This window comes from Chiloscyllium punctatum, chromosome 42 (assembly GCF_047496795.1).
Source record: "Chiloscyllium punctatum isolate Juve2018m chromosome 42, sChiPun1.3, whole genome shotgun sequence".
In the NCBI taxonomy this organism is placed as follows: Eukaryota; Metazoa; Chordata; class Chondrichthyes; order Orectolobiformes; family Hemiscylliidae; genus Chiloscyllium; species Chiloscyllium punctatum.
The window spans coordinates 33,109,845-33,131,561 of record NC_092780.1 but is presented as its reverse complement, the minus strand read 5'-3'; the positions used below and the strand labels follow the sequence as shown (position 1 = coordinate 33,131,561).

At 40.3% G+C, this 21,717-nt stretch overlaps 1 protein-coding gene across 1 annotated transcript; it reads left to right on the top strand.

The window, feature by feature from the left end:
• Positions 1-10,406: 10,406 nt before the first annotated feature.
• Positions 10,407-14,390, top strand: LOC140465881 (frizzled-2). Its single transcript, XM_072561769.1, has one exon. The coding sequence runs from the start codon at positions 10,730-10,732 to the stop codon at positions 12,428-12,430; it is 1,701 nt and encodes a 566-aa protein (XP_072417870.1). The 5' UTR covers positions 10,407-10,729; the 3' UTR covers positions 12,431-14,390.
• Positions 14,391-21,717: the final 7,327 nt, after the last annotated feature.

The following is a 21,717-nucleotide window of genomic DNA, read 5'->3' as shown; positions in this document are numbered from 1 at the left end:
TTCACAATGAATCGGAGTGTTCGCTGTCTTATAACTACAGGGATGTCAGCAAAGCATTACAGGAAGTAAGCGTGTCATTTACAGGAAGTGCACGCCATACACAAACTTTAAAAATATATTTACCCCTTAGGTTAGCCCCATGACATTGCACATGTGGGAAGGCAAGACAGCAGCCTTCAAACAGAGTGAGGGAGAAGGTGGGGATAATTGGGAAAACGCCAATGTTATTCTGACTATTATTTTTTATATGTATAGATAAACTTCCCTTTCTTCTACAATTCCATGTTAAATACCTACCTCCACGTCATAAATCGAAACAATTGTCACACTGTAATATGAATTCCAAACAATTTTCTGGATGGGAGAAAATTCAGAGGCCTGAAATGCAAAGAAACTTGGGACTTATGGTACAAGATTCTCTCAAGGTAAACTTGCAGGTTGTGTCAATAGTTGGGAAGGCAAATGCAATCCTGGCATTTACTTGGAGAGGATTTGAATGTAAAAGCAGAAATGTACTTCCGAGGCTGTGTATGACTCTGGTCAGATCACACTTAGAGTATTTTGCACAGTTTTGGGCCCCATATTTCAGGAAGGATGCACTGCATGGACCGGGTTCAGAGGAGGTTCACGAGAATGGTCACAGGAATGAAAAGCTTAACATATAAGGATCGTTTGGGAACTCTGGGTCTAAACAAGATGGTGTTTAGAAGAATAAGGGGGAATCTAATTGAAATATACAGAATACTGAATGGCCTGAAGAGTGGATGTTGGGAAGGTGTTTCCATTGGTAGGAGAGACTAGGACCCAAGAGCACAGCCTTAGGGTAAAGGGAAAACCTTTTAAAATGGAGATAAGGGGAAAATTCTTCAGCCACAGAGTGGTGAACCCGTGGAATTCATTGACACAGAAAGCTGTGGAGGCCAGGTCATTGAGTATATTTAAGATAAAGAGATATAGGTTTTTAATTGTTGAGTGGATCAAGGTTTACAGGAAGAAAGCAGGAGAATGGGGTTGTGAAACCTATCAGCCCTGATTGAATGGTGGAGCAGACTCAATGGGCTGAATGGCCTAATTTCTGCTCCCACGTCTTATGTCTTAGCTGTGACACTGAAATATAAGGGTTATATTAAATTTGGATTTATAAATAAATTGGTTAGTAATTGGCACCTGGGGAATTCATGGTGTTGGGACAATTGTGGATTACATTATTAAAATTTTCTATCAAAGAATTTCGAGCTGCACTGTTGACTGTTTCTTTATAGATACATTGTGATCTAAGTATTTTTCAACATTTTCTGTTTTACAGCAGATTTCCAGCATCCATAGTATTTCACTACTGAATTACATAAACTTCACTGTTCCACCAACATTAGGCTTTTTAGTAGACCAAGACATGACTATATCAATAACTAAGAGAATAAAGGCAGATATGAAAGAATTACACATCCAAAATTTGTGGCAGATCATAATTTTCAGCATATGCTTTAGTGCAAAAAGATCAAAGTTTTGGTGATTTACAAGAAACTTTTTCAAGTTAAAGGCCCAGATCAGGATGAGTCACAGTGGAGTGTCCTTAACATTCCATAGCTAGTATTGCATTTGTAATAGCCTTTATATATACAACCAGTGACAGAAATAACTGTGCCATGAACAAAAAGGCTATCATTAGCCTGGATCCCAGCAATACATCAGAGATAACAGTACATGCCTACCTTCCTATCTTCATATACCAACATTACAACAGTGACAGCTTTTAAAAAATACTTAATTGTCTTCATAGTAAAGTATTTTAGCTGTGAATAGTGTTACAGAAATGTGAGCTTTAGTCTCCCAGCAAAATTAATTTAATATTTTTAAGTAAAGATCTTCAGGTTTTTTAAAGCCGCCATTCCTTCCCGAGAGATCAATAACATAATCTAAAATGACCTGCAGTAATAGTTTGTAAACAGTTGGTTATAAGAATGCAGAATGCGGAGAAAATCATGAGCAAACCACAAGCATTTGGGCATCTTGCCATTGAACCTGTCAAATCGGTTACCGAATTCGATGTGAAGTCACAGGACCTCACCTCAGCTGATAACACCGGCATTCTGAGTGTGGGAGTAAGGGATTGTAAAATTCAATCATTGTGCTATGGTCACTCATTGCCCAATTATACTGTAGCATTGGTATGAAACTGAAGCTGGAAGGTGTGAAATGCAGCTGGAAAGGTTTAAATTAACAGTCAGCCTGGCCTCAAGTCATACTCTGTCTGCAGTAAATGCTTTGGATCTGTGTGGCTATATATGATCTGATCTCATAGCTGTTATTTATCAATACAGAAATGTAGTACCACTGATGCTGAAAATCTGAAATAATAACTGAGAATGTTGTAAAACATAAGGCAGGATCTGTGGAGAGAGGAACAGTTAATGCTTCAGGTTAACAACTTATCTTGACACAAAAGCAAGCCATTCAGCCAGTCCAGTCCATCCACCAGTGTGGTTTTCTTAGACCACTAAAACGGCACTAGCTCAACAAACCAAATATAATATCACTGATAGATTTATAGGGTTTACCATGATTGAGTTACCAGTGCCTGCAGCCAAAGCAGCCCCATAGTCTAGTTTCCTGTTTGGTAACTCTCTTCACAACTACTTCCCTCACTTCCTTTGGAACTCTGCTACCACTCTAAAAACCCCCTTTCACCAACCTTTTGATTAGTCCTCATAACAACATCTTCACTGTTCCTGCATTTATTTTTCATTTTGTCTTTGTGAAAATTACTGGGACTTTTTAACACAGTTAAAATTGTTACTGTTAAATGTGCCTATTACTTTGAGTCATAGAAATGTACACACGGAAACAGAGTTCAGTTCAACTCATCCATGCCAATGAGATATCCCAACCTAATCTAGTCCCATTTTCCAGCACTTGGCCCATATCCCTCTAAACCCTTCCTATTCAAATACCCATCCAGATGCCTTTTAAATGCTGTAATTGTACCAGCCTCCACCACATCCTCTGGCAGCTCATTCCATATTCACACCACGCTCTGGGTGAAAAAGTTGCCCCTTACGTCTCTTTTAAATTTTTCCCCTCTTACCCTAAACCTATTCCCGTCTGGTTCTGGATTCCCCTACCCTAGGGAAAAAAACCTTGTCTATTTATCCTATTCATGCCCCTCATGATTTTATAAACCTCTATAAGATCACCCCTCAGCCTCCAACATTCCAGGGAAAACAGCCCCAGCCTCTTCAGCCCCTCCCTATAACTCAAATCCTCCAACCCTGGCAACATCCTTGTAAATCTTTTCTGAACCCTTTCAAGTTTTGCAATATCCCTTTGATAGGAAGGAGACCAGAATTGCCCGCAATATTCCAAAAGTGGCCTAACCAATGTCCTGTACAACAGCAACATTACCTCCAAATTCCAATACTCAATGCTCTGACCAATAAAGGAAAGCATACTTCTGATGATGGAATGAGATTAAAATACATTTTCTTTCTTTTACTACATTCAAAAGTCTCAAATAATTGTTGCTTTTAGAATATAATCATTGCTGTTTGTTCAAAAAAAGGTAAAAGCCATAAAGCACACTTTACAATCTCAGAATGACCTACAGCCAATTAAATACCTTCAACATGCTGTATGTATGAAAATGTGACAGCCAATGTGTGCACAGCAAGCCTCCAAGAACAACAATAAAATACATTATTAGATTATTTGGTTTTGTTATGTTAGTTGTGGATTAACTCTGATCAGGATACTGAAGGTAACTCAAATAGTGTAGTAGGACATTTTCCATTCAGCTGAGCGAATGGATTACCATTTACCATCTCACTGTCAATATGGCACTTTTGAGACTAGCATCTTTCAGTTCTGCGCAAGGGTGTCAGTCTAGATTTTGTCCATAATTAGTACAGTGGAACTTGAATCCATAACTTTTTCTTCGAAACTATAATTTATGGCACTTTAATGAGCTGAACTCATGTTTCTCTTAAGACTGTTGTTCTTCAATTTCTGATCCTTTCTCTATATATTCTGACCTCCTCTGGAACTTATGCTGGGATCTCAAATCACTTGACTTCATGTATGCACTTGTTTTGAGGAATACTGTTTTTAGTCCAGACACACTGAACCCAGTTATGGTAAACCAACTGCTAGTCACCTCACCTCAGGTGGATAAGTTCACTCAGTATGGATCCCCAGTTAAACTGTAGATTCCTTGAACAGTTGGATCTCAATATCACAGCAAGAAATATTTCCTCCCTCTACTGAAATGGTTGGGCGAATGGAGAGGAAGGTGTTTAAGTTTTGAAAATTATGGGCATTTTATATTACTTTCTTGCCGATGTTTCTTATTCCTTTAATCTTGTTTCAACTGGAAAATCAAACAAGCAACTCTAGACCCATGTAACTTTGTGCCCAAATTCTGACATATCTCAGACCAGAATCTGAATGTGATACTATCCTGAAACTCCAACCTCAATCATGAGGGTTGTGACTTACTAGATTGGTTACAATGTGCCTTATTAATGACTATTGTTAATGTGCAGTGTGTTATTTCCGCAATAATATTTAGTTCTTACCAAAAGACATTAACACTTTACACTGGTCATTCTCTTGAATCTCCAGCACTACATTCATAGTAAACAATTTGAGTTCAGACTGACTTACTTGCTTAAATGTAGCCACTTAATAAAATTGAAACTCTATTCCATTTGAACTGCAAATTTAATTTTGTTTTGGACTTGCACAATAGACACAGCAACTGGTTCCGTCTGAATGGTGGAAACTTGCATTGTGCTTTACAAACACCAGTCTATTCCCAACTGGTTTGTGCAGCTTTTGAAAGCAAAAGATTCAGGCAACTAGAAACACCTGATACAAACCTCCTGGAGGCTTAAATTGAAAAAACAGAAGCTGACGTTGGCAGATAACTTTAATACTTTTTGGGAATGATCATTCAGCAGCGAACCTCTCTGTTGAAACATTGGGCATCACATTCTGTCCAGTTCACTTTGACCTGAGTTGCATCCATTCTGTAATGGGTACCATATTGCTGCGTAGAACAAACCCCTCCAGATGTAACTTTCATACTGTTATGACTCTGCTGTCAGCACAATGTAAGACCATGGTTGTACAATATTTTGTGACTGGTGCTGCACTGACATCTGCTGAAATCCTATCCCAAAAGTATAGTGTTTCTATGATGAACTATGTGGCAGGAGAAAAACCTGAAGCCAGTCCACTGAAGTAATTTTGTGTACATACCCATGTGAATCTCTGAACAGTCTCTAATCTCTGGATTTTGTGTTCCATTAGGAAATATGTAATGATTAATTACGGAATGTATTATAAGTATGATCTATTTATCCAACTTAAAAAGTATTTCTATTGTAAGTATTTTAGTGGGGGCGATATAACTGACTTGTGGCATGTTCATTTTATGGATTCAGTGGCAGGAACTAGCAGAGCAGGATGGGGGCAAGGTAGAGTTGGATCAGTTTGAGTTACAATGTTTAAATGATGAAAAGTAATTGAAAAATTTTGTAACCTTAATGGCTAGCAGATCTATAACCTAAGACACAGAAATAAATAGGAAAAATGACCTTCAACTTTAAGAAGACACTTCTGGTGTTCAATTACAATCTGTACATTTCTAAGCCTTAATCCATGATCTGTGCTAACATAATTGAGCCAAGGCAGGTTGTTATAGCTATGGGCAGAGAGATTACTAAATTGGGAGGAAGCAGAGCCCACATGAATTAATAGACTGTTTGATTCAGAATGGATTTCTGCAGTTAAATAGCCTGCCAACATTTATCAAGCTAGTTTGCAAGTAATTGCCAACTGATTAAAGAAGATAAGAGGATGTTGGATGAAAACATCAGCAAGAGGTTAGATTCCCAGAAAGTGACAGTAGAAGAGGGGAGCCAACTCCTTCAAATCATTCATACGAGGAGGTGTGTAATCTTATATGCTGGAACAAGACTATATGCCTAAACGGGAAATAAAGTATCACTTAATTCCTGCTTAGCATGGCCACCAGTCTGCTAATATATTTCCATCACGCCACTAGCCATTCTATGTGACACATGTGCATCATCATTTACAAGCCTGAAGTTTGGAGCAGTGTATAGCTCATTATATCATTGGTGTAATCTTGGACAGAAAGGCTGAATTCCAGAGGTGAGGTGACAGTGACTATCCTTGATAACAAGCTAGCATTTGTCTGTGACATTAGGAGCTCTAACAAATTAAAACTTCATGGGAATCAGAAGAAAACTGATTAAGATGATTGTGTTTATTGAGGTGTAGTCATCTCAGCTCCAGGATACCATTACAGGAGTTCCTTCGGGTAGTGCTGCAGACCCAGCCATTTTCTCCTGATTCATTAATTGCTTTTTGCACTATAACATCAAAAGTGGAGATGTTTGCTGATCGTTGCACAATGTTCAGTTAAAATTTATGAGATGCTGAATCCTCACCCTATGAGGATGTAACAAAATCAATACAACATTCAACCTTCAAGAGATAGGAGGAAAATAACATCTGTGCAACATGACTGCTAAGAAATTACCATGTCTAACAAGAGGAAGTTTAACCATTTCTCCTTTACACTGAACGTCATCATCACTGAATCCTCCACAATTAACATCCTGGAGGAGACCCTTGACTGGAAAGTTAACTGATCTGCCCATATAAATACAATGATTACAACAGGTCAGAAGCTGGAATTTCATGATGAGTAACACACCTCCTGACAACCCAAAGCATATATACCACCTGCAAGACTCAATTCCGAATTGTGAAGGATCACTCAACGCCTGTGTGAAGGAGTAAAGTTCCAACAACACTCTAAAAGCTCCATACAATTCAAGACAAAGCAGTCTGCTTGATAGCCCCTCTTTATCAACTTAAACACTCACTCCTCCCAAAGCTGGCACACTGTGGCAATCATGTGTACCATCTGCAAGACACACTGCAAAACAACTCACCAAGGTGTTCCTCGATGTCAAGCTTGTGACTTAAAAGAGGAGGAGCAGCAGAAGAATGGGAACACCGCCACTTGCAAAGTTTCATCATCATCTGTACTTCAAACTAAATTGTTATCCCTTCACTGTCACTGAATCCAACTACCTGGTACTACCTTCCGAACAGCACTGTAGGTTTACTTGCATCACATGGACTGCATCACACCAACACCTTCTCAAGGGCATTAAAGGACAGGCAATAAATGCCAGTTTTGCTAACAAAAGAGTAAACCCTCCAAATGTTCTCCTAACGTTCATTCACTGAACTGGATGATAGAACTGGATGAATATAAGCAACAGTGAGCCAGGCCATTGTTGTAATGCACGTGCTTATCCCCTTGTGGTAGCAAATGAAACTTTGAATCATGAACTTTGTACAACAGTTGATTAGCCATTTCAATGGATGTTTAATGCTGTACCAATTCCAATTCCCTGATGCTGTTTGCACTGCTAGTCTTAACATTTGGCTTTCACCTGATGCTGCTGCTTTGTCCTTGGAACAGACTCTGAACCACAGGTTGTGGACAGGAACATTTAATCTCACCATAGTTTCCCTGAGATGGCATGGGACTTAGACTTGGTTGCTGATGGTGGTGCCAGTTAAGAACCTGAGGTAAGACCAATGGTAAGAAAAGTGTCAGGAGGAAGGGAAGCAGGGCAGCTGACTTGAGTGAGGAGGTTGGAAAAACGTTGTTTTGAGCTCAGAACTTTTATACAAGGAGTATCTCTGCCAACTAAATAAATGGATCTTAGGGAAAGGTTCCTTTAGTAAACTCAGAATATTATCGGAAGTAGAATTTTGCTGTGAAGGGAAAAATGCCTTTTTAGAGATGGAAGACAAGGGGACAATCTATTTTGTTAAGCAAGGTTAATAAAGGTTAGGGAGCCAAGCTGGGTAGGTGAATTAAAATATGGATCTTCTGTAATCTAAGCAAATGACAGAAGTTTCTATCGTCTGAATGACCAACTCATGTTCCTAAAGAGTAGTGAGGAAAAGAGACAATGTTGTGAAGGAAATATACTAACTGTTCAGGCAAACTTAGAGAGACGGAGAGATTGTCTAATGAGTCTCTTGAGTGTGGATTAACTTCAAATGTAATGTTTTGCCATGACGTGTTTTGGATTAAAAATCTAGCAATTGAGAAGTGAAAGAAAAGTTTTAGAAATGATCACTTCAATATCATTTTAAATAAAAATGTTTTGAGGAGAGAATGGCCATGTAACTTTGAAGAAATGTTCATCCTGCTGGATGCGGGGCCTATGACACTAGAAAGGAAGGTTTGGAGTTCTAAGCTTTCTTCCAAGAACTCTGGGTAAAAGCAGAAATGGAATGGAAATTGAGTATTTTTTTTAAAAAATCTCCTTTTGTTTATGAACCATCAGACTTCTAAAAAGATTTAGAAACCAGGCTGTTGAAAATCTAAAACAAATGCTGGAACTGACAGAAAGACACAATGGGCAGATTGGTCATTTGAACCAGTGGGATCTTCAAAACCGTGTTCACACAAAACAATTTGGGTTCAAACTGACTGCTTGCTCAGATGTAGCCACTTAATGAAATGCAGCCTCCATTTCACATGTACTGCAGATATAACTTTGTTTTGAACTTGCACTGTAGACATAGCAATTGGTTCAGTGTTAAATGGTGTGGACTTGCATTATATTTTATAAACACACGTCTATTCTCAGCCTTTGAAAGCAAAAGATTCAGGCAAGAAACAGTGTCTGAAAGAGAAAGAAATGACTCATATTTCAGCTAGGATATTTCTGTGCAATTCTGACTAATGGTCCTGCCCAAATACAACACCACTAGTCCGAATTTCCTCAGAGTTGTTCCTGCTATGTCACTGTAACTGGGCCAGTGGTGCAGCTTAAATCCTGGTTCAACATGTAAATAGGATTTCCACCAAACATCTGGTGAAGGTAAGCCATTGAAATGTTGGCAGCGACGTGTGTCTGCTTCTCCAGCTTGGGTTTTTATTTGAGTCGATAATCTATATTGCAGAAGATCCTCTTGAGTGCAATCAAATGGCCTTTTGAATTTCTTTATGCTTCAAAAAGTCCAGATAACTTTAAATTGATTCAAAGGAATCTGCTGATCAGGAACTGCTATCAAATACCTTCATGCAAAATTCCAGATCTAACGCATGCATTTACTTGATATAAATCAGATGCACATAAGTAATGTACCTAGATTTATAGGTTGCAGTTCGTGTTTGAAGCCCTGTCTAAAAAAATTCCTAAAGGACTTGCAGAGGTTTTACAGTGAGGCTTCTTCAGTAAAAATGTGGCTGCAATTCTCACATAACTTGCTGTTTTCCACGCCAAAATCTGAGAGTGTTCAGTATCATAAGTATTAATTACACACCACTAATATTGCAAATGTGTTTTTAATCGTATACTTACAGAAGAATTTACTGCATATTTTTAAACTGGGAGGGTTTAAACTGGGAAATAGTATTCAATCTAATCGTATTTTAGATGGATTTATGTAGTTTATCAAAGGAACATGTCATGTGATGTAATAGGTTCCACACCAGCTTCCTCCTACCTTCCTTCACTTCGTTTTATGATCCAACATATCCCTCTTCTTCACGAACACATCTGATTTCGCCTTAAATAGACAAAAGACATCTATACCTATTGCCTCGACTCTTCCATGTGGCCGTGTACTCTCGCACCTCCCCACTCTTTTTAAGTTTCTTCCAAAATTCTTTATTGAATATATTATGTCTCATAGTCAACAGTTTCTCGCCTCGCACTCAAAAGTCTCCCAGTGAAAATATCCCCACTTCTCGCCTGTTAAAACCCTGTTGGGAAAATCACTCCCATTCCGCTTCCCAATTTTCCCCTCCTATCCTTGATGCACACTCGCTCGACGACGCTCAATCCCTTCTGGATAAATAGCACATGTATTTTTTTAAAAAAACAAAGTTGGTGTGGGGGAGCGGGCGAAATATTTGCAGCGTCCTCTCCCACATTTGAAAAGTTTGAAAAGCAGAGATGGAAAACTAGACGCAGGAGGGATTCTTTAAAAATAAAGTTTTTGTGCGCTTCTTTTTTCGCTGTCTCTCTCTCTCCGAGACATTTCGATCAAACTCTTTTTCGAGCCCAAGCAATCTCTTATGTAAATGGCAATAATCAGGAGGGCTGTTGTCAAATCCACACAGTACACTTCCTTCAGCACGCTGCCGCTTTAAGTGAAGGTGGTATAGTTTGGCATCTAATTACTGAGATCATTATGTTGCGGTTAGCCAATCCTGCCCTGAGGGCTGGTCGTCAATTTTTAAGCTGATTGGCTGCCTTGGGTGGGGGTGAGGGGGGTGGGGTGTAGAGTGGGTCTGTTTCAAGGTTTCATCCTCCTCCCCCTCTTCTTTCTGGATCCGCCCGGCCTCCGCCAGTGGGTCTCTTGAAACGGTGTAATTGAGATGATGTTAGTTGCACAAAGAAAAAGTCAGACAGTCGTTTAACGGGGACGCAGCGAGTGAGTCCAGTGTCTGTGAGAAAAAGAGAGAGAGAGAGAGAGTGTGTGTGAGTGGAGCTAACTTAGCAGCGTGGACTCATTCTAAGTTTCCTTCTAAGGAATTTCTTCTGCAAAAAAAAAGACAAAGCTTCCAAATGTTGCAGAATTGATTGAGACTTGCCACTATAGAAGGACACTTGTGATTTTGTTTTAATATTGTACAGGGAGAGGATTCGAGTCTGGAGGGATGCATTTGAAGGTGTTGCCGGGCGGACTGCTGACCGTGGTCTGGCTGCTCCTGTGCGTTTCCGAGAGAGGGAAGGGGCAGTATCAGGGGGAGCGGGGCATCTCGATCCCGGACCATGGTTTCTGTCAGCCCATCTCCATCCCGCTGTGCACCGACATCGCCTACAACCAGACCATCATGCCCAACCTGCTGGGACACACCAACCAGGAGGACGCGGGGCTGGAGGTGCACCAGTTCTACCCGCTGGTCAAGGTGCAGTGCTCTCCGGAGCTGAAGTTCTTCCTGTGCTCGATGTACGCGCCGGTGTGCACGGTCCTGGAGCAGGCCATCCCGCCGTGCCGCTCCATCTGTGAGCGGGCCAGGCAGGGATGCGAGGCGCTCATGAACAAGTTCGGCTTCCAGTGGCCGGAGCGGCTGCGCTGCGAGAACTTCCCGGTGCACGGCACCGAGCAACTGTGCGTGGGCCAGAACCACTCGGAGGAAGGGGCCGGGGCAGCGGGGGGGGCAGGGGGTGCGCTGGTCACCAGCCTGCCCACCCTGAGCCCCCAGGAGCCGGGCACCCCCAGGCCACCCCGCTCTGACCGCCAGCAACCCTTCTTCCACTGCCCACGGGCCCTCAAGGTGCCCTCCTACCTCAACTACCAGTTCCTGGGGGAGAAGGAGTGCGCCGCGCCCTGCGAGCCCTCCCGGCCCGATGGCTACATGTTCTTCAACGAGCAGGAGATCCGCTTTGCCCGCATCTGGATCCTGATCTGGTCGGCGCTGTGCTGCGCCTCCACCCTGTTCACCGTCACCACCTACCTGGTGGACATGCAGCGGTTCCGCTACCCCGAGCGGCCCATCATCTTCCTGTCGGGTTGCTACACCATGGTGTCCATCGCCTACATCGCCGGCTTCGTGCTGGGCAACCGGGTGGTCTGCAACGAGAGGTTCTCGGAGGACGGCTACCGCACGGTGGTGCAGGGCACCAAGAAGGAGGGCTGCACCATCCTCTTCATGATGCTCTACTTCTTCAGCATGGCCAGCTCCATCTGGTGGGTCATCCTGTCCCTCACCTGGTTCCTGGCGGCCGGCATGAAGTGGGGACACGAAGCCATCGAGGCCAACTCTCAGTACTTCCACCTGGCTGCCTGGGCGGTGCCCGCGGTCAAGACCATCACCATCCTGGCCATGGGGCAGATCGACGGCGACCTGCTCAGCGGGGTCTGCTTCGTGGGTCTCAACAGCCTGGACCCGCTCCGGGGCTTCGTGCTGGCGCCGCTGTTCGTCTACTTGTTCATCGGCACCTCCTTCCTGCTGGCGGGCTTCGTCTCGCTCTTCCGCATCCGTACCATCATGAAGCACGACGGCACCAAGACTGAGAAGCTGGAGAAGCTCATGGTAAGGATCGGCGTCTTCAGCGTGCTCTACACCGTGCCCGCCACCATCGTCATCGCCTGTTACTTCTACGAGCAAGCGTTCAGGGAGCAGTGGGAGAGGAGCTGGGTCAGTCAGACTTGCAAGAGCTACGCCATCCCCTGCCCCCTGCACTACTACCCCAGGATGACCCCGGACTTCACGGTGTACATGATCAAATATCTCATGACCCTCATCGTGGGCATCACCTCGGGCTTTTGGATCTGGTCAGGCAAGACCTTACACTCGTGGCGCAAGTTCTACACTCGGCTCACCAACAGCAAACATGGTGAAACCACCGTGTGAGAGCGCGGGACTGAACTTAACACGGGACTTCCTTTCTTGTTTTCTCTCTCCTTTTTTTTAAAGAAAAGAAAATGTTTTACTTAACGTTTGCATTAGGATAATTTCCCAAGGTGTAATAAAACCTGTAAATAGCATTTGTAAAAAAATTTAATTATATATTTGTATTTAAAAACAAAATTCTACTTGAGAATTTTTTTTTGTTACCATAGTTGTCACTGATTGGACTTGCCAGTGGAAATCCGGGGAAGACAAAAAGTAAGGAGTTAGACTTGAAACCTGATCTTTTTAAAAGATTTTCTCCCAGTGGAAGTTTTTGGAGTTGATTCGATTAAGGCAAATCGTTGAGGTGGTATAGAAATCGCAGATTAGCAAGGATTTAATCAATGAAAACTTGTTGCCCGGCTCTCTCTCTCTCTCTCTCCTCAATCGAAGTATTTCGCCTTACACAACTGCAGGTAATTTGCAACAAAAAATGTTGGTTTTTGCAGATTATTTTCCCCGTTTGAAAAAAAAACCTCTTGTTTAATATTGAGGTTGGTTTTTAATCTTATGCTCCTGAGGAACTGAAAGTTGAGGATTTTTGTTTTCTTTGTGTCTGCATGTTTTGAGCAGTCCCAGATCATTCGGATCGCCGAATTGTTAAAGAGATGCAATGACATGCGTAAGTGTCTTTTTTTAAAATGTGCACACCAGTTTCAACCAGTGAGCACTGAGTGCTTGTATTTTAAATGGTTGTTCCGACTGGGTGTGTTCAGTTTCATATTCGATCACAAGTCTTTATATTTATAGATCAGTAGAATTGTTTCTATATTCAACATTTTTTTTGTTTCCCCCATTTTAAATAAAATTCCACTTTTTTGTACAAATTTGGAGTTGCATATCCTTCTTACTTTGGGGGTAAATAGGCATCTTCAAACTCTTTGCAAATTTCATTTATATCTCCCCATTCCTCTGTACTGTAAATACTTTTTTTCTCCCCAGTCACCCACCCCCCCATCTCCCCACCCAAAAGGATGAGCAGTTCTACACTGGGGTCATACTGACAAGTTCCTTGCCACATAAAGGTTTTGTATAGGGCCTCTGTCATTTTCTGATTTCTTTAGCTGGAAGCCATCTAGAAAAGGACACTTGAGTTTAAAGTGTGGTTATGAACTAACCACTGTCAGTCTTAGTTTTAAGTAAGGTTTTCAACCAAGTCCCCAAAGGCATGAGTGGCATTGTTTTGTTGTAAGCTGATGTGACCTCTGTAGGACAATCTATTGCTTTGTTTGGGGAGTGTGTGTGTGTGTGGGGAGGGGGTGGGGGAGAGAGGGGTGAGGTGGGTATCCCTTTGGAAACATCTTTCATTTTAAACCAGCCTCGGTGAGTATTCTGTGAAAAGTAATTGTGTCTTTCTCTTTCAAGAGTTTGTGCGCATGTTTGTGATTCAGTCAAACCACTGGATTTCTGGAGTGGAGTGCATGGCCTTAATCCTCTCTTGTCAGGGCACCTCAGAAGCTGAGGGGCAGTTTGTTAAACTGCTTTCCCTGCAAGCATTTTTTTTAAGAAGCTCAAATGCGATTGGCTATCTTTTAACTTTTTTTTGTTTAATTCAGACTCCTGGTGGAAATCTATTTACATCAATCAACTAACCATCCCAGTGCATATTTTCCCAAAAACAGTTTCCTTGTTTTAGTTAACAAGATTTTACTATATCTCCATATAGTATTTCTATAATGTCTGCAGGCTATGAGTCCATGTTCAGATCAAGTATTTTATTAAATCTGCTCCAATCCATTTTTTTCTGGGTACTGCTACTAGTAAAATTAAGGAGCTGAACTTTCTAGTTTTGTTTCCTTGCCCCTTGTGACTTGTGCCTGCTAAAGGAATTCCATTGTCTTGTAAGGGAACACTTGAATTCATTTTTGGCCTGAGAAGTAAATTGTATTTTTTAATTTAATAAAACATCCTTTTAAACATTTGCATGTATCCCCAGCTCCACCAGTTCAATAAACAACATAATCACAAACATTAACTGCACTTCATTCCATAACTGGAATCAGTTCTTGGTACCATTTATAAAACTGACTTAAATAGTGGGACTTGCCTCCAAAATGGCTAGCAGAAGTGATTTTAAAATGACCTGAATGTGTCATCTATTTAGCTTAGTGCGGTTCTGTGAAGATGCAAATACATTTGCATGGTTCTTGTGTGATCAAATTCAACATGAATGGTACAGTGACATCTGTTTTTCTGCTTGGTGGCACTGACTGGAATTCCAAACTTTCTCGTTTCTTTCAATCGACTTTTCAAAGAACAGTATCTTTTAAAGCAAGAGAGAACACCTTTTTAAAAGATCAATTTAAATCTTTTTCTCTGCAAGATTGTGTTGTTTGGAGGTCAGGTCTGTACCTCAGAGCAATTCTACAAAATCTGAGGCAAGTTTTAGAACTGAATAGTAACAACTTTCTGTTGACCTCATGAAGAATTCCACAATGTCGGGAAAAATGTGTTTTTGTACACTAAGTCCAACCCAACAGAGAAGTTTCAGTCCAAGTTTCAGTCACTACCAAGTAAATACATAAACCTTTTGTTCAATCTGGGAAATCTGTTTTCCCCTGTATCTCATGGAACTGAGACTTTATATTCATTCATTAAAGCACTCCTTTTCCTTGGCATCTTGAATTAAGTTGTGTGGTGTTGCAAATATGTGATTCTGGTATCCACATATTTGTTTCCATTGTGCCTAACATTTTTCTTTTAAGACAGGAAAATTTATGTATTTTGTTCCTATTTCAATACTTGACATAACATATTATGTCTTGCATTTGTTATCTTTTACAAGGAAATAGTTTTGTGCATAAATGGATTTAATGCACTGAGGAGGGCACCATACAGTCAGAATTATGCTAAGCCCATTTACCTTTCTTGCAGAACTGCTGTGTCTTCAGTTGGGATGTTGGGATAATCAAAGATTGCCAATTGTGTGACAGCACACCAGCATTCTCTGATTGTGCTGTGGTACTGGACAGGCTTTTTTAAAATGTTGGGATAGACCCCTTTTCTAAAGAATATTTTCTTCGTATCAAATATGAGATGCCTATTCCTTAATCACTTTTAAAAATGGTTGTTCATTTTGTCTCAACATTTTTCTTTTGATGAAATTTGACAGTTTGACTTCACCATTCTTCAGATGGGTTAACCTTTGATAAAACTGGCCTGTGGCCATTTGCACTTTTTTTCTTTTGCCATATTTTGTTGAAATATCTCAAAACCAATCTTCTGGCAACTCTTTTCCACAGGAGGACTTCCATCAATGTCATGGTTAATTTCAAGTTTCTCAGCTGTCTGGATTTCAAGGTCAATTATACTCAAATACATTTCTGGTTTCCTTTTTTTTAGGGAGGAGAAGAGAAAATCATTTTTAATGATATGGTTGCTTGTATTACAGAATAACACTATATACCTGGGAAGCATCTGTGTGTTTCATCTAAACAGTGTTTGAGCTACAGTCTCTGTTACATAGGTGAAAATGAAGACTGCGGATACTGGAGATTAGAGTTGAGAGTGTGGTGCTGGAGTGTGGGTCTGTTACATAGGCAAGCATAATTGAAACAATCAGCAGTGAGGTGAAGGACCAATTAACTATTACTCTGGTGATGATTGACAGCTAGAACACTGGCAGAAATCTTCTGTTTCTTTAAAAATGACATGGGATCTTTACTACTTAATTGAACAGACAGAAACAGGTCTACTTATGGTCTTGGTGGTACCTTTGGATTTGCAGTGGGTTTTAGGCACTACTCTGAAGTGTTATATTTGATTCTGTTTGAAGTCTTCACCTGGGATGTGTTGCATAACTTCAGGTGTAGTCAAAGGTTGCTATCAAGTTAGCCACAGTGTTAAAGAACAGCACCATTAATTGTCCCTGTTTCATGTGTTTCTGAAGAAGTAGTCATACAGCACAGAAGGAGGCCATGAAGCCCATCGTACATGCTCTTTGGAAAAGTCACCAATTAGTCCCACACTCCCTGTTTCACACAGCACTGCAAATGTTTCCTTTGTAATTCACCCTGCATATTCCTATTGAATCTGTTTCTACCTCTGTTCACTCAAATACATTCCTGATCATGACCTGAGGGGGGATAAAAGTTCTAATGTCACCAAGCCCTGATTAAACCTAGCCCCTTTCATTAGCAATCACCTTTAGACAGTGTGGTACATTTAGAGAACAACTAAGCTGTATTTTCAGTGAGCTGAGCTCAAACTATTCACAATGAGATAATGAACTGCAGGAATGGAATGGGGAACTGGCAGTAGGAGTGAATGTCAGTAAACACTAGAAATAAGAAGAATTACAGACAATGATCTAGAAATCAGATTTAATTTAAAAAGAATTTTAAGTTTCTTAAATTAATATAAATATATTCTAGTCCAGACAGGATACCACTCATATAAGTTGCTGATACTGTTGCCTGTAGACTCACTCTGAATCAGAAATACTGTACTAACCAATCGATATGAAACCTTTATGATGTGTATGCCGTGTATTGAGATAAACAATTTAAGAAAGGATTGGGAAATGTATATGTGGGGGCGGTGGAAGTAGGTTAAAACATACGATGGGGAGGAGGAATATTAGAAGAGGCCAGCTTAGGGGATCAGGGCCATTCTGACTCAAGTTGGATAACATTTGGAAGGCATTTGTTTCTAAAATACTAAGTTAATTCTTCGGTGTTAAATCACTTTAATTTTGTAAGATGATAATGGGCAAATTTATTGGTTCTTGGATGTATTGATGTTTAATTCGATTTCCTATTGTTGTGAACAATCTTAAGAGCCAGGCCCATATTATATTAGCAATGAAGTGCCTGTTGCAAACATGTTTCCAATTTGGCTGATGCAAGTCCTTCATTATACAATCTTTGTTTTCCATCCCTTGTGATGGTTTGTTTCATACAATAAACTGTTGCTGCTGTGGAAACAAGACAGATAAGCCAAGAAAACATTGAGCTGCTCTGATGCACCTTGAATGTGCTAGAGATTACCATTATATATAAAGTTGTTGTATCAAATTCCCTCATTTCTAAGAGAGGTCCAAATGCAAACCTCTTCAGGAGATGTTCATTTTTTCTCGTTTGATTGATTGATTTTTAAAAAAAATTCATACCTGCTAATGAGTGATAATGTGAATAACCTATGATTTAACATGGAACATTTCCATTCTTCATAAAGCAAAATCCTTTGGCAGATTACAAAGTTATACTTAATATTATGGCTTTATATAACAAAATCACTTTATTTAAAGTTAAGATGCTGAAGTTTCCATTGGCACACATGAAATTAACATATACCCATTAATCTCTTTTTAAAAGCAATCTAATAGACCCTCTTACCACATTTTACTTTTTTCCTTGCTGCTTGCTGTAAAACTATATAACCTGAAGGAAAATGAAGACCATTCAGTCCTAAAGTATTTGACATCAATGCTCTTGAGTGATCCTGTTTCAATCTGAATTGTCTGTAGTTCATGATGCAGTCAGGTGCTTTGAATAACCTAACAGTGGGCTACAATTTATCCTTTGTTGCATGAAAATAATGACTGGGGTGTTAATTTCAACCAATAACCAATATTTTAAATCTTAAATTTATGTAAATCATTCAGTGCTACTGACTAAAATCTGGGATTCATTGTGATGTTTTGTTTCTTCAGTGAAGGGACTTTACAAGTTGCAAAATAGTTGTAGCACCAAAGCATTTCTTTGTTGGTACTTATGCATGAGCCCCCTCCCAATCTTCTTCATTTCTTCCTATTATATAACCGTTTCTATCCCTTTTTGTCTTGCACTTACATAACGTTCTCATTAAAAACATCTATGATATTCACTTCAGCTACTTGTGGTTGTGAGTTTCATATAACCACTCTCTGGGGTTAAAAAAACTTCCTCAAATTCCATTATAGTTCTCTGTTAGTCCTCTAAAATAAATTGATAATGGGACAGTATAATATGCATCAAATGCCTGATGATAGGAAGAAGGTCAGTCTCTGTCTCTATGCCTTCCCATATTCTGTGACCCTGTCTGGGAAGTATGGATCGATTATCAGGTGAGGAACAAAATCAGGATGCCCTGTTATCTTCCAGTCAGAGTCCTGTTGTGTCAAAACTGGATACTCAAAGAAGGAAGCCAATTACCTAAACCCATGAACTACTCTTCAGCAGAAGCTATCCTTGATCAGAGTGAGAACAGTGAGTAGCGTTAGACAGCATGGAAACAGACAGTTTGGTCCAACCAGTCCAGGCTGACCATTATCCCAAACTAAACTAGTCCCATCTGCACTTGACCCATATCCCTGCAAACCTTTACCATTCATGAACTTATCCAAAATGTCTTTTAAATGCTGTCACTGTACCTGGATTCATTACTTTCCCTGGTGATTCATTCCACACATGAATCACTCACTTTTTTAAAAAAAGCCCTTCATGTTCTTTTTAAATCTTTGTCTTACCTATGCCCCCATGAGTTTTGAACTTCTCCAACCGAGGGAACAGACCCTTGTTATTCATCTGATTCAAATCCCTCATGATTTTGTAAACCTCAGTAAAGTCACCCATCAAGGTAAATATCCTATGACCTGTACTGTGTGCCTCCATTTAAGAACCCAGTAATCAGAACAATGAAAGATGGCTCCTGGTATTATAACAGGATGACAAAGGGCCTCTTCCTACAATCAGGATCTTGCAGTTATTTTAAGTCCATTATACACAGTAGAACATTGATCTAGGAGGATTTGTATCTCAGTCAATATTGCTGAAACCTTCTGCACGCTCTGTCTTGAGCTGCAGTTGTGATACAGGGTTGGTTCCTTCCAGATATAGTTCACTATAAGGCCGGGCTTTGAGTACTGCACTTTTTAAGGCACTTTAGACAATGGGGCTGTTTAAACCAGAAGCAGAGGAGTAAACATCTGTAGGAGCGCAGGGATAAAATTAAACTGACAAATTTGTTCTTTACTCTGTAACTCATTCTGCTTAAATATGTGTGTGAAGTTTCACAAAAGTCACAAACTATTATCCCATGGGTGCCTGTTCTGCTTTGAAAGCACTTTCTTAAAAAAAAAAATAAATCCCCAAATTAAGCAATCATGTAATTCCTTCAAATGGGCCATTTTAACACATTATTAGAATGAAGGACTTGTGGTTACAAATGTCACACTTAGAGGCTTTTAGCTTTCATCTTGTAAATCTAAAACAGGATTTTTTTTTTTGAAGTGATGCTGTGCGCCATGCTTAACTAATGGAATGTTTTTAAGTGGATCCAGATACATACAAATTGTGGAAAATAAGCCACAGTATCTGCGAGAGGAGACTCAATTGTAGCCAAACATTTTTTGCGAGTGGTTTCCTTTGGTTGTCAAAGGGAGTGTTTAGCCACCGTTCCAGATTTACATTTGCCGGCCCTAGTGGCTGTCAGCGACTGGTTACGTTCCAAAAGCTGACATCTGAAGGCTCACGGATTACGGATTTTAAAATAGAAACTCATTAGTTTTGTTGCACTTTCCACTACAGCAGAGCACAATTCTCATAATAGAAAGTGGTGAGTGGAAGTTAGACAAAACACCAGAGGGTGGCGGTGTAATGAGGCTCTATTCGCTAACGTAGTTTTAAAAATAGAAGTTCGTGTATCCCGCTTTTACAGAAAACATTGATTGCTATCATTGCAACGATCCAACAGTGCGAGGCTGAGTGACTGTTGTGTTACTCTGTTTTAGATTTCGGGTGGGATATTAATTCAGGGTTCCCTTAAATTTGATTGAAGATCCCATGGGCAGTATTGGAAGAATAGAATTCTTCTAGTATCCTGCCCAATACCTCCTTTCAATGACACCACGAGTACATTGACTACTTATTCAGAATGCATTCCTGTTGGTAAAATGTTGCAAACACAAAATGGCATTCCATTTACCTACATAACAGCTCCAAACGGTAATTAATTACGTCTAGCGCTTTTGAGATTTTTCAACCCCCTGAGATCCAGGTATGAGAAATTATCTCTTAATCATCGGAACCGAACCATATATGTGCAGCTGCACCGACCTATCATTGCTGTGAACCCCATTCCTCACGACCATTCTCTATTTGCATATCTTCCTGTGGTGAGCCATTTTAGTGCCATTTCATCCCAATTATTGCTTATTTTCTGTTACTACTCAATTCAAATTTTGCCCCCAGCTCTACATATCAAAATTATTAGGCCACAAGTATGCCGGGCCACTGCATGGTCTTTTGAAAACTGTAAAACTAAAACTGTGACGCGAATGATAATTTATTTTTTCTGGCTGCATAATAGAAAGACTTCAGATATAACTTTTGTATGATTGATGATCACAAACCATTGATTTTTGCAATGCCACCAAACAGAAATGGCATCAAGGAATGAAACTTAATCCAAGTTATAGACACAGAATAATTTGAGTTTATTATTTGTTTTCTTCTTAGAATACCCTCACTTTCTCTCCCCCCAAAAACTGACTCCTTGCTGGGTTACAGTCTGTAGAAACCAGGCAATATCTGGTCATTTATCAGCCAGGTCCATGAATTGTCAGCCTTTCAACTATCACCTCTGGAGATTCTTGAGGAGATATTGTTGTCACTCTCCTTTCACTTAGCTGTTCCTCAGCAGCATCATACCCAGTCAACAGGTCAAGCTTATCCTTTTCCCCCACCCCTTCTTGCAAGTATTTCAAATCAACCTGTTTGGACATGTCACAACACATAGCCATGGCAAGTGAGACTCAAACGTGGCCATTTTTGCCAGAAATAGAAACAACCTTTACATCACTCTATTACTTGTATGCTTTCAGATTGTCTGTCCAATATTTAGTTTTGGATACACTACCCACATCCATTCATTATCAGATAATAATTGTAGGAACATAAGCCAAACAGCTTCTTGAGCCTGTTCTTCCATTGTGTTAAGTCACGGCTGATCTATTTCTCTAACTCCATGTCCCTGTCTCAATTTTAGAACACTTAATACCCCTGCCTAGAATAGTCTTTAGTTATCAGTTTCTGAATTTTCAATTGACAGCGCCCCATCCCCATTCAATGACCCCTCCACCTACCCCCACACTGCATTCCCATTGTCAACAGTTTTACTTTTGGAATATTGTGTGCAGTTCTGGTTTCCCTCTTATAGGAAGGATGTTGTGAAACTTGAAAGGGTTCAGAACAGATTTACAAGGATGCTTTCAGGATTGGAGGGTTTAAGCAATATGGAGAGGCGGAATAAGCTGGGGCTGTTTTCCC